Here is a 12,444-nt window from a genome sequence, read left to right as displayed (position 1 = left end):
ATTATAATACTTTGCTTTGTCTTCCACACTGCCCTCTGAAATCTTCTATCATCTTCTTAATATCTTGATTTCTTTCCTTTGTTTTGGCTTCTCGGCACTCTAGTGCAATATTCAGAGTCTCTTCTGACATCCATTTTGGTCTGTTCTTCTTCCTCTGTCTTCGTAATGACCTTTCTGCATTCTTTATGTATGATATTCTTGGTATTTTCCCATAGCTCCACAATTAACACTCTTGGCATCAACAGTCAGGAAATCCAAAGATGAATTGCATTAGGTAAATCTGCTGTCACAGACTTCTCCAGAGTAGTGAGAAGCAATGATGTCAATCTAGAGACTAAGGTGCACCTAATACAGGCCATCGTCTTCTGAATTACTTGCTATGCATCAGAAAGCTGGACAATGACTAAGGATAACAGAAAAAGAATCAATGCCCTTGAGTTGTGGTGCTAGAGAAGAGTCTTGAAAATACCACTCATTGCCAAGAAAACAAGTCGGCCTGCCTTGAAGAGGGTAAAATCCAAGTATCTCCTTGGAGACTAGGATTTTGAAGCTCTATCTCACATACTTTGGGCACGTGGCCAGGAGGGAATGGTTGCTGGAGAAGAACATCATACATGGGAAGAGTGGAGGGTCAGCACAACAGAGGAAGACCCCAGATGAGATGGATTGATGACAGTTAACTGGGGTAATGGAGGATAGATATGTCAGTCAGTGAAACTGGCTCAGGACAGGGCAGGCTTCAGAGCTGTTGTACACAGGTACACTATGAGTCGAAGGCAATTTGATGACACATAACAACATCAACAAATCATAGTTTTTTTGGTACCTATTTGTATATCTTGACTAATATAGTTTCATATTTTGTTAAAAAATATTTTATTATTCTTTGTGTATGTATGTCAAACTGAACCTGACTGGTACAGGAGGAGCTTGTCCCTCCTTATCCAGCAGAGAATTAATAGTTTCATATTTTTAAAAAGGTAAGAAAACTACTCCAAAAGGCTAACAGTAGTAGGATTACAAATGTTGTTTTCTTTCCTCCCTAAAACATCCTTAATCTTATACACATGCATATATACACCCTAGAATGTAAACAATGTAAGGGAAGGGGCTTTATTTACAACAGAAACTCTAGGACCTAGGACAGAATCTAGCATACAGAGGTGTTAAGTTAGAAATTTATTTTAAAACTCTCCTGCTTAAGAACAGTTTTCAGAGAAAAACCTGTGGTATTTGTAGTTTAATACTTTATATATCTTCTACTAATCTTTCATTCCATAATCTGTGGTAGGTCTTCAAATGGAAAATCTAAAACTTCTGCAGATCAGTAAGCAAGCAATTTGGAGGGCCATTCACATTTTGCTCATGAAAACCACTGAAAGTACAATGATAATGCAGGAAGAAAACAAGTTGATTGACAGCGTTGTCTGTTTTAACATCTCAAAGTATATTATCTACTTGGAACATAAGCTGTAAATTCACTTCCTCCTTCATAGCACCATGTCATTGCCTGGCTGTAAATTACTAAAAGATAAACAGTAATTTACCATTACAAAGAAAATTTGCTACCAAAAAAAGGTTTAAATGTATTCCAAAAGCCCTTACTTTCTCTACCTCTTTTAATGTCTATTAGTGATAGGGAGTAGACTGGAAGTCAAATCTAGAAATGTAAGGTGAGAACTGGTGCAAGCGGTCTGGCTGACTGCATGCCACAGCAAGGAGGCAAGCCCAAGGCCAAGTGCTAAATTTCTTCCCATTGGACACTGGACTGTGATGTCATCACCAATGGGCTCCAAAATTATTTAAAAGTTAAAATAAAATAGGCCAGGTCCAAATTATAATAGGAAAAGTTCTTTAGCTTTGTGGTGATGTTATTTCAATGAAAAGGGTCTATAACACACACATTTTCACTTAATATTTTATGCCTTATATATTTCCTATCTCTTTTTAATCATAAAATGTGTACTACAGCAAGCAACAAATGCTGGTGAGGTTGTGGAGAAACCAGAACCCTGATTCACTGTTGGTGGGAGTGTAAAATGGTGCAACCCCTGTGGAAAGCAGTATGGCGCTTTCTCAAAAAGTTGCAAATAGAGATACCATTTGACCCAGCAATTCCACTACTGGGAATATACCCTGAAGAGACCATAGCTGACATCCAAGCAGATATATGCACACCCATGTTTATTGCAGCTTTGTTCACAATAGCAAGGAGTTGGAAACAACCTAAGTGCCCATCAACAAACGAATGGATAGAGAAGCTGTGGTATATTCGCACAATGGAATACTATGCTGCATTGAAAAACAAGGAACTCATGCAATATTATTCAAAATGGTTGACTCTGGAGAACATTATGCTGAGTGAAATATCCCAGTCACAAAAGGACAAACATGGCATGATACCACTGTTGTAGAATGGGACTAACCTCAGGGTTGGGGAGAGACTGAGTAAGATGGGTTCAATGATGTACACTGCACTGAAACAGAGGAGGGAGAAAACTGTTTAAAAGAGATATGTGACTAGGTATTTCTGTCATCACAGGAGTCTAGAGCGATGGCTACATGGTGGAGGGGAGGGTTTGTAAAACAATGAAAGAATCTTTTCTTTTACTTTTCCATAATTTTTGACTCATGTACTTATAACTTGCTAGTTAAATTTGTGTCTTCTAGGTTGCAACACCCCCATGATACATCTTCAAGGATATGAACATGTACGGCTAAGCACAATTAATAACAGTGCATCTAAATTCCAAAATCAATCTCCATAATAGTCTATGTGTTTCTTACTGCCAAAGGGGCCCTTTAGAGCAGTGAGAGAAGATCTTCATCCTGAAACCCACAGCGTCCCTTTTCAGCAGGAAGTAGCTAAGAGAACACGCCATCCCCTTTTCCTTATGAATCAGGGTGAAGTCTCTCTCAGGGAGGAGTGATAGGGAATGTAAAGGACACACTGACAAAGAAGATTAATCAGAACTGGCTTTGACAAGCACTGTGGCAATTGGACAATTAAAACAGACATGGGGGGGAAGAAGAACGAACTGGGGAGGAGGGTAGAGAGAATGGTGCAGCAATGAAGGAATCAAAACCCAAAATCCCTGTAAATCTTCATTAAAACTAATAAAATTTAATAATAATAATAAATGTGTACTACAGCATGTAATGTTCTATCACTTTTCACAACTAATGGGTTATGTAAAAATGCTCTGTGTCAAGACATCTGCGTTTATTCCACTCCATTTAACTGTATGGATGTACTATTAATTGATTTAACTATTTATGTAATAACAAACACTTTAGATGCTTATGGTTTTTAGCTGTAACAAAAAATATCACAATGCATATCCTTATTTACTCTTCTCACATATATATCTATTTCCTTAGCCTATTTAGAATTAAATTGTTAGTGTATAATTTTTTTAATCTGACAAGAAAATGTCAAAGGATCCCTTAAGAAGATGATTCGAATTTTTATCACTACTAACATCCATGTGGCATCAGGATTGGTGGAAAAATCGTCAACAATCTGCATTATGCAGATGACACAATCCTGCTTGCTGAAACTGAAGAGGACCTGAAGCGCTTGCTGCAGAAGGTCAAGGACTGCAGTCTTCAACATGGATTTAAGCTCAATATCAAGAAAACAAAGATTCTCACCAGTAGGCCAACTGGCAGCATCAGTAGGGATGGTGAAGAGATTGAGACAGTTAACAGTTTTCGTTTACTTGGTTCCACAGTCAACACTCTTGGTAACAGCAGCCAGGAAATCAGGAGATGAACTGCACTGGGAAAGTCAGCTGTGAGGGAACTCTCAAGAGTACTGAAGTGCAACGACATCAGGCTGGAGACTAAGGTGAGCCTGATCCAGGCTATAGTCTTTGCAATTACGTGCTATGCATCGCAGAGTTGGACAGTGAATAGGGATGACAGAAAGAGAATTGATGCCTTTGAGTTGTGGTGCTGGAGAAGAGTGTTGAATATACCATGGACTGCAGAGAACAAACAGGTTTGTCCTGGAGAGGGTGAAGCCAGAATGGTCCCTGGAGTCAAGGATTCTGAAGCTTCGTCTGACATACTTTGGGCATGTTGCCAAGGAGGGGCTGGTCCTTGGAGAGGGACATCATGTTTGGGAGAGCGGAGGGATGGTGCAGGAGAGGAAGACCCTTGATGAGATGGATCGATTCTGTGAGTGGAGTGGTGGGAATGAATGTGTTTGAGACAGCGAGGGTGGCATAGGATAGAACGGCATTTAGGGCTCTTATACATAGGGTCGCTATGAGTTGCAAATGACTCGATGGCACATAACAACAACAACAAACAACATCCATTTACCCATACCAGATATTCATCTTTAACATGTCTGTCAATTCTTTTAACACAGTTCACAAAGATACTGTTCTACATTTTACTTTGGAAGCAGCTATTTGCAATTATTAGTCTGTCCTTGTCTGGAATAAAGAATGATGGAAAATAAATAGTCCAAAGGACTAATGGGCTACTCAACCCTCCACAACTTGAAGGCCAGAAGAACTAGATGGTATCCAACTATCACCATTGACCACTCCAAAAAAGGATCAAGAAAGTCCTACATACAGTGAGTGAAAACTGAACTAAAACTAAAACTTAGAGGATTAGATTAAGTAAATCCCCCAGGAAGAAGGAAAAGGCAAGTATATAGATTTGGGGGAAGAGAAGAACTAAAACCAAAGATAACACAGACATGCATATACACATATGTATTTTCATCATTATCCACAATTAAAAGATAATGTGACGGTGGTTGGGCTGAGAAACACCAGAAACTTCCCTCTTCCCTTCCTATATTTCTTTAGGTATAAAGTGGGGGGGGGGGGTTACAGAAAAGAAAAAGAAACTTAGTAAGAATGCTAGAGCAATCTGGATATACAATACTTATCAGCTTCAGGGAAGACTTAAAAATGACAGTAATATTACAGGTAAGCTATAAGGTCTAACTGAATTGTTATGCATTCAGTACTCTGAGTAGCGTATGTTTCATTATGACACCATGAACAAGAGATCTGAACCTATCCTGTGCCATTTCTGACATCCTTGAGCCTACTGCTGCTGTCACTGTGTCACAGTAGTATTAATAATGAGAGAATAAATATTTATCAAACCAAAACTGTGATAAAAAGGCATTAGAAGGATGGAAGCATGGAAAGGCTGCATACATGTAAAAGGAAAGAGTGAGAAAAGAAAAAGGAAAGAGTGAGAAAAGAGTAACATCCTTGTCTCCCAGCGGGAATCAAGAAGCAGGAGTATCTAAAGGTGGATATACACATACTTTACTTAGAGACGGACCTAAATGACAAAATATCTGCCAAGAAAGGACAGTGGTTGCTTTTAATATTGTTCTCACCAGAAGTGTAACAGCTGGTCCATGATAAAACAGGACAAAAATAAAGAGCAGGACTCAAATCATTATTAAAATGGGGGGGGGAACCCCCAAAAATCCAAACACCAAAAAAGCCAGACAAACTGGAACAGCAAAGACCAGAGGACTCCCTGAGGTAATCACCTAAGACACTTTTTAAATCTAGAACCAAGCCTGTCTTCTGAGACCTATTTTAGCAAAACAGCAAAGTGGCATACAACATTAAGGATATCTCCCTTAAGAACCTGGCCTGACCCAAGCCATAGTATTCTCAGTTACTTCCTATCCATCTGAAAGTTGGGACAATAAATAAAGATGACAGAAGAATTGATTTGTTCAATTGTGATGCTGGAGAAAAGTATTGACTATATTGTGGACTGCCAAAAGAAAAAACCAAATTTGTCTTGAAGAAAGTACAACCAGTTTTCTTTAAAGGATGATGAAGCTTCATTTCACTTACTTTGGGGCATATTATTAGGAGTAACCAATCTTTGCAGTGAGACATCATGCTAACAAAGGTGAGGGTCAGAAAAAGAGAGAAAGACCCTCAACAAGAAGGACAGACACAGTGACTACTCCCAAGGGTTTAAGTGTGACAGGGTTCATTAACATGGTGCAGGATAAGTCAAAGTTCAGATCTGTTTATAGGGTCACTATAAGTGATACATTAAGTGGCATCCACTTCCTAAACACCATGCCTCTGGAAACTATGATAAAATTTGATAAATGATGATAGTTACAGAAAGGCTTCAGACCTTTTGCTCATAAAGTCGCTATGAAGCATGCTCAACTCAACGTAAGTGAGAGGTGACTCATTGGCCCTAACAAAAACAACCTTTATGATCAGTGTCTTACTTAAAAACCACTGGCATGAGACTAGAAGTCAGCAATTACTCAAATGCAAAGATTAGAAATTTAAGGGTAGGAAAACTAGAGTACTGGGAAGGGAACAACAAACTAAACCAAAAGAAAATAGTGACACAGTGTGACAAATGTCACTAGTGTCAATCAACAATCTGTGTGGAAATTGACAAAAGGAACTCTAACTCGTTATCTACATTTTCACCAAGAACTCAGTTAAATAGTGTTGAAAAGAAGGGGGAATAAATAATTGGAACAGGGATATAGAATACTCGAGTCTTGATGTCTTGTGAATTTTTTCTTAATTATAAACAAATACTGGCAAAATAAAAAAGAAAGATGAGAACCCAGAGTTGACTCAGGATCTTGTCCAGTTTGATGGTCTGGTTCTGTGAACCTAAGGAACTACTGGCATTAAATGCAATAAACTGGAAGCCATGTCTCTTATATGAAAGATGACATGAGGAATCAGCTGAAGGAGGTTTGTTCCTTTTGGGGGAAAAGAACCACTCTATGAATTGATATTGAGATGTAACCCATATTAAAGGGTACAGTTCTTGATCCTCTGCAGCAAGCTTTCAAGTCCTCCTTGCTTTCAGCAAGCAAGGTTGGTTTATCAGCATAACACATGCTGTTGAAGAGTCTTCTTCTAATCCTGAAGCTACATTCTCCTTCAGAGTCCAGTTCATGAATTATTTACTGAGCATAGACCGAATAAGCACACCCTAACTGATTTTAAACTTGCTCCATTCGAACAACAATTTCTTAATCTAGCTAGTGATTTCTCATGAGCACAATTGAGTGTTCTGGGATCCCCATTCTTCTCAATGTTAGCCATCCTTTGTTATGATCCACATGAATATGCCTTTGCATAGTCAATAAAACATAGAGATTCTGATATTCCCTGCTTTCAGCCAGGATCTACCTGACATCAGTAATGGTATCACTGATGCCACAGCCTCTTCTAAGCCCTGCTTAAAGCTGGCAGTTCCCTGCTAAAGTACTGTTCTAGACATTGGATAGAATAGCACCCTGACAAGGTGGCCTTCTGAGCAAGGACTTGCACTGCTAACCCAAAGGCAGAGGATTCAAAACCACCCTTCATGGTTGGAAAAATGAGACACTTCACCAAAGACATTCAGATGGCGAACAAACACATGCAGAAATGTTCAAAATCCCTAGCTCTAAGAGAGATGCAAATCAAAACATCTATGAGATATCATCTCACTCCAGTAACAAGAGCAAAGTTCAACAGAGCAGCAAACAACAAATGCTGGTGAGGTTGTGGAGAAACTGGATGGAACCCTTTATCACTGTTGGTGGGAGTGTAAAATGGTGCAATCACTAAGGCAATACGGCACTTTCTCAAAACGTTGCAAATAGAATATCATTTTACCCAGCAATTCCACTACTGGGAATATACCCCAAAGAAACCATAAATGCCCCGCAAGCAGATATATGCACACCCATGTTTATCACGGCTTTGTTCACAATCACAGAGCTGGAAACTATGTAAGTGCCCATCAACAAACTAATGTGGTATATTCACACAATGGAATACTATGGTATATGTGGTATAGTCATAAATGGAATACTATGCTGCACTGAAAAACCAGGAACTCATGAAATATTATACAAGATGGGTGACCCTGGAGGGCATTATGCTGAGTGAAATGTCTCAGTCACAAAAAGACAAATACTGCATGCTGCCACTGTTGTAAAACGGGACTGACACTGGGGTTGGGGGAAGACTGAGAAAGATGGGATAAATTATTGAAAAAGATGAGGGAGAGAACTGCCTTCCAAACAGATAATATGCACACCTATGTTTACTGCTGCATTGTTAACAACAACAAAGAGATGGAAGCAACCTAAGTGCCCATCAAGGAATGAATGGATCAAGAAGCTGTGGTACAAAAAAGAAAAAGAAGCTGTGGTACAATCCTACAATGGAATACTATGCAGCACTGAAAAACAAAGAACTAATAAAATATTATACAACATGGGTGACTTTGGAGGACATTATGCTGAGTGAAATGTCTCAGTCATAAAAGGTTAAATACTGCATAATGCCACTGCTGTAAATCAGGACTGACATGGGAGTTTGGGGAAAACTAAGAAAAGAGGATTATAAATAATGAACACTGCACTGAAACAGATGAGGAAAAGAACTACTTAAAAGGAATATATGATTAGGTGTTATTTGCATGACAACAGTCCAGAGTAAGAGGTGTATGGACTGGGGGTTATGGGTAGGGAGGGAGGAAATTGTGCAACAATGAAAGAATTGTTTTAAAGAGAAAGGCAAATTGGAAGGGTTAGGGAGGAAATGTGCATCAATGAATGAGTGAAAATCCAAGTTTTCTATAAACCTTTGTTAAAATATCAATTAAAAAATTTTACAAAAAGTAAAATAAAAATAGTAACAAGAAAAGCTGCTGTCAGGGACCTCTCCAGAGTGCTAAAGAGCAATGATGTCAGTTTAGAGACTAAGGTGTGCTGGATCCAGACTAGAGTCTTTGCAATTACTTGCTAGGCATGAGAGAGCTGGAGAGTGAATAAGAATGACAGAAGTGATAAGTTATTGTGCTGAAGAAGAGTTGTTGTTTTTGTTATGTGCCGTCGAGTTGTTTGCGACTCATAGAGACCCTATGTACAACAGCCCTAAACCCTTCTCTCTCTTGTGCCAATCGCATTGCCTCTGACACACCCATCCCGATCACCCCAGTCACTGAATCAATCCACCTCATAGAGGGTCTTCCCCTCCTGTGCTGTCCCTCTACCCTACCAAGCATGATGTCCCTCTCCAAGAACCTGTCTCTCCTTACAACATGTCCAAAGTATGTCAGACAATCAATCCACCTCATAGAGGGTCTTCCCCTCCTGTGCTGTCCCTCTACCCTACCAAGCATGATGTCCCTCTCCAAGAACCTGTCTCTCCTTACAACATGTCCAAAGTATGTCAGACAATCAATCCACCTCATAGAGGGTCTTCCCCTCCTGTGCTGTCCCTCTACCCTACCAAGCATGATGTCCCTCTCCAAGAACCTGTCTCTCCTTACAACATGTCCAAAGTATGTCAGACAAAACCCCAGAATCCTTGCCTCCAAGGAGTAGCCTGGTTTAACCCTCTCTAGGATGAATCTGTTTGTTTTCTTTGCAGTCCATGGTACTCTCAATACTCTTCTCCAGCACCACAGCTCAAAGGCGTCAATTCTCCTTCTATCCTCCCTAGTCAATGAAGAAGAGTACTGAACTTAAAATGGACTTCCAAGAGAACAAGTAAGTTTGTCCTGGAGAGGGTAAAACCAGATTGTTCCCTGGAGGCAAGGATTTTGAAGCTCTGTCTCACATCCTTTGTGCATTTAGTTAGGAGGACCAGTCCATGTAGAAAGACTTCATGATTGAAGGGTGGAGGGACAATCCAAGAAAGGAAGACCTAGCATGAAATTAACTGGCACAGAAAATAAGGGTAGGTGTGTTGGAGACAATGAGACTGGCTTAGGGTATGGCAGGGTTCAAAGATTTTGGCATATAACAACAACATTATTACTATTATTATCAAAATTATCTTGAACATACTACTGCTTTGGCTGTTTCCAAGGCAGTACATAGTTTAAAGGATGCTGGACACGTTAAATCCTGCCTTCCTGACAGCCATTATGTGCCATATTCAAATATTTATTCTTATTCCTGTATTCAGGTCCTGAGTTAGAATTTATGTTAGTTGATGGGGAGAAAAAGAAACATATATTTGGAAGGAAATATAGCAGATAAAGAGAAGTCATACCTTCAGCATGTAGTAAAAGGGAAACCAGGATAGGAAGAGATCCGAGAAAAATTCAGCAATGCTGAACACACCATACACTACCCAGTAGGTCAGCCACTGTGTATCATCATCTTTGTTGGGACTCTCTATGGCTTTAATCCTGAAACACAATACAAAACAAAGTATGTAATTTAGCAATATTTCAATGAATCATTTTCAAACATTATACAAAGGAGCCCTGGTGATGCAGTGGTTAAGTGCCTGACTCCTAATCAAAAGTCAGCAGTTTGAACCCACCAGTCACTCTGTAGGGGTTAAGATGTGGCAGTTTGCTTATAGCCTTGGGAACTCTATGGGCCAATTCAATTCCGTGCTACGGGGCACTGAGTCAAAAATCAACTCAATGGCAATGAGTATACCTTTACAGCCTGTCCCGCAATACCAATTCAGGCAAATGTATGCATGGTATCACTAGGTGCAAGAGTACACATAATAATACAAAGCAGCAACAACAACAAAAATTAATACAAAGCAACAGAGAGACATCACAGCATGAGCTATACTAATTGCAGGTATGTGCTGCTTAATGTCCATTAAAACAACATCTGCCAACATATATATCTGTGGTCCCATTTTGTTAGGTGCTATTGAATAGAATACAACTCACAGTGATCCTTGGAACAACAGATCTGAACCTTGTCCTGTCCTGCAGCATCCTCCTCTATGCCATGCCCACACTCATAGTTTCTGCACCAATCCATCTTGTTGAGTCTTCCTCTTTCAGTGACTCACTACCTTTCCTAGCACCATATTTTCTTCCAAGGAATGGCCTCTCTCCTGATGACATGTGCTCCAAGTATGCTGAGATAGAGTTTAACCGTCCTTGCTTCTAAGGACCACCTGGTTTCATTTCCTTCAAAATAAGATTTATTCTTTTGGCAGCCAATAGTATATTCAAGACTCTTCTCCAACACCACATTTCAAGACTGTTTTATGTTGTTTTTAGAAAAAGGAGCTTCCCTTATTTATTACCTAAACCCTCACAACAATGGTTTTAAAGACCCCAAATAGAGAGTCTTGCAGCACTGGTAATACATGGGACACAAGCAGGCAAGCAGAGGAAATAGCTATTGATTTTGACCACTGATCAAGCAAGCAGTGGTGCCAGGGGCTGTTCCTGGGGTCCAGACAAGTGGACCATGGACAGTGCTGAGTATGCTCACTCCTTGCTCACCAGGTTCCTCTCAACCCACTCCCACCACCATTCTCTCAGCAGTCATCACTGCAAGCACCTACTTCTCCAGTTTTTGCCCAAACCTCCTATAGCAATAATGAAGACAACCAGAAGTGGGTTCCCACAGGTTTTAATAAGAGGTTCACACAATGTCCTAATCATGTAACATCCTATTTCATAGAACATACAGTAAATGTTAAGCAATGCATACTTGTACTTATTCCCTGTCTTCTAGTCATCAGATAAAAACCAGTCCCAGGTGTCACTGCCTCTAAATTTCCACTCTGCTAAAGCCCCCACCCTAGAAAACAGCCCCAGGAAACACTAGTGGTGGCTGAGAACTAGAGTCATCCACACTTTGAAGGGGAGCCTTGCTAGGGACATGTCAGAAGGAATTCTTTCATGGTAACCAGGTTCTTGAGTACTTTTAATAACTGAGGTGTATCGTGAGGAGGGGAAAAAACCCAAACGACTTTTAGACTGACCTAAAGGCCTAAAGCCAACTACCAAACCCACTGCTGTCAAGCAGAGTCTGCCTTACAGCAATCCTCCATCAGGATGTCAAGGCTCTGAATCTGTGCTGGAAGAAACTGCTCATTGCCCTCACCCCCAAAGCTGGTGGGTTCAAACTGATTTTGGTTACCAACCTGGTAAATGCAAAGAACACCACCTTTCTCTGCTTCTCAATCATGGAGATTTTTCTCATGACTAGGAGTTTCCTATAAAGAAACTTTTGAAGCAAAGATGAGGCACTACAGAACTCCACAACAAAGAGTTGAAAGAAACATCACTGTGTCCATTTAGTACAGCTGTCATTACATGGTCCCCAGGCTGTCGTCTTCCCTCTCCTCAACAGTTAATAACACAGCTTTCTCAATAATAAATGCTGGTCAAACAAAATTCACTCTGCAATTAGGCAGAGAGTAAATGTAAAATATTCTTCTACTTCTGAATCACTGAAATTTATTCCAGTCCTGGGAACTTCCTCCTTCTAAATGTAAACTCCACAATTTATTTTATTCTAACATTCACCTGGATCCTTATCATCACAGAACTGGACTGAAGCAGTAAACAGGAACAAAATTCAATCTAATTTCTCTAGATGATAGCTGTTATTTTTCTGTGCCATCAAGTCTCCTGCGACTCATGGCGATTCCATGTACAACAGCTGTGAAGCCTGTCCTGTGC

The 12,444-nt window shown here is 40.0% G+C and overlaps 1 protein-coding gene across 1 annotated transcript in view; it reads right to left on the bottom strand.

Annotated features, from left to right (window-relative positions):
- REEP5 (receptor accessory protein 5) overlaps positions 1-12,444 on the bottom strand; it is a 50,437-nt gene that overhangs the window by 20,371 nt on the left and 17,622 nt on the right. The window contains exon 3 of the mRNA XM_006886685.1: positions 10,044-10,182. Coding sequence (XP_006886747.1) covers positions 10,044-10,182 — 139 coding nt within the window. The remainder of the gene's footprint in view (positions 1-10,043; positions 10,183-12,444) is intronic.

Source organism: Elephantulus edwardii, unplaced genomic scaffold (genome assembly GCF_000299155.1).
Source record: "Elephantulus edwardii isolate Elephantulus edwardi_28Jun2011 unplaced genomic scaffold, EleEdw1.0 scaffold00050, whole genome shotgun sequence".
NCBI classification, from domain to species: domain Eukaryota; kingdom Metazoa; phylum Chordata; class Mammalia; order Macroscelidea; family Macroscelididae; genus Elephantulus; species Elephantulus edwardii.
This window is presented reverse-complemented; position numbering and strand designations above follow the sequence as displayed.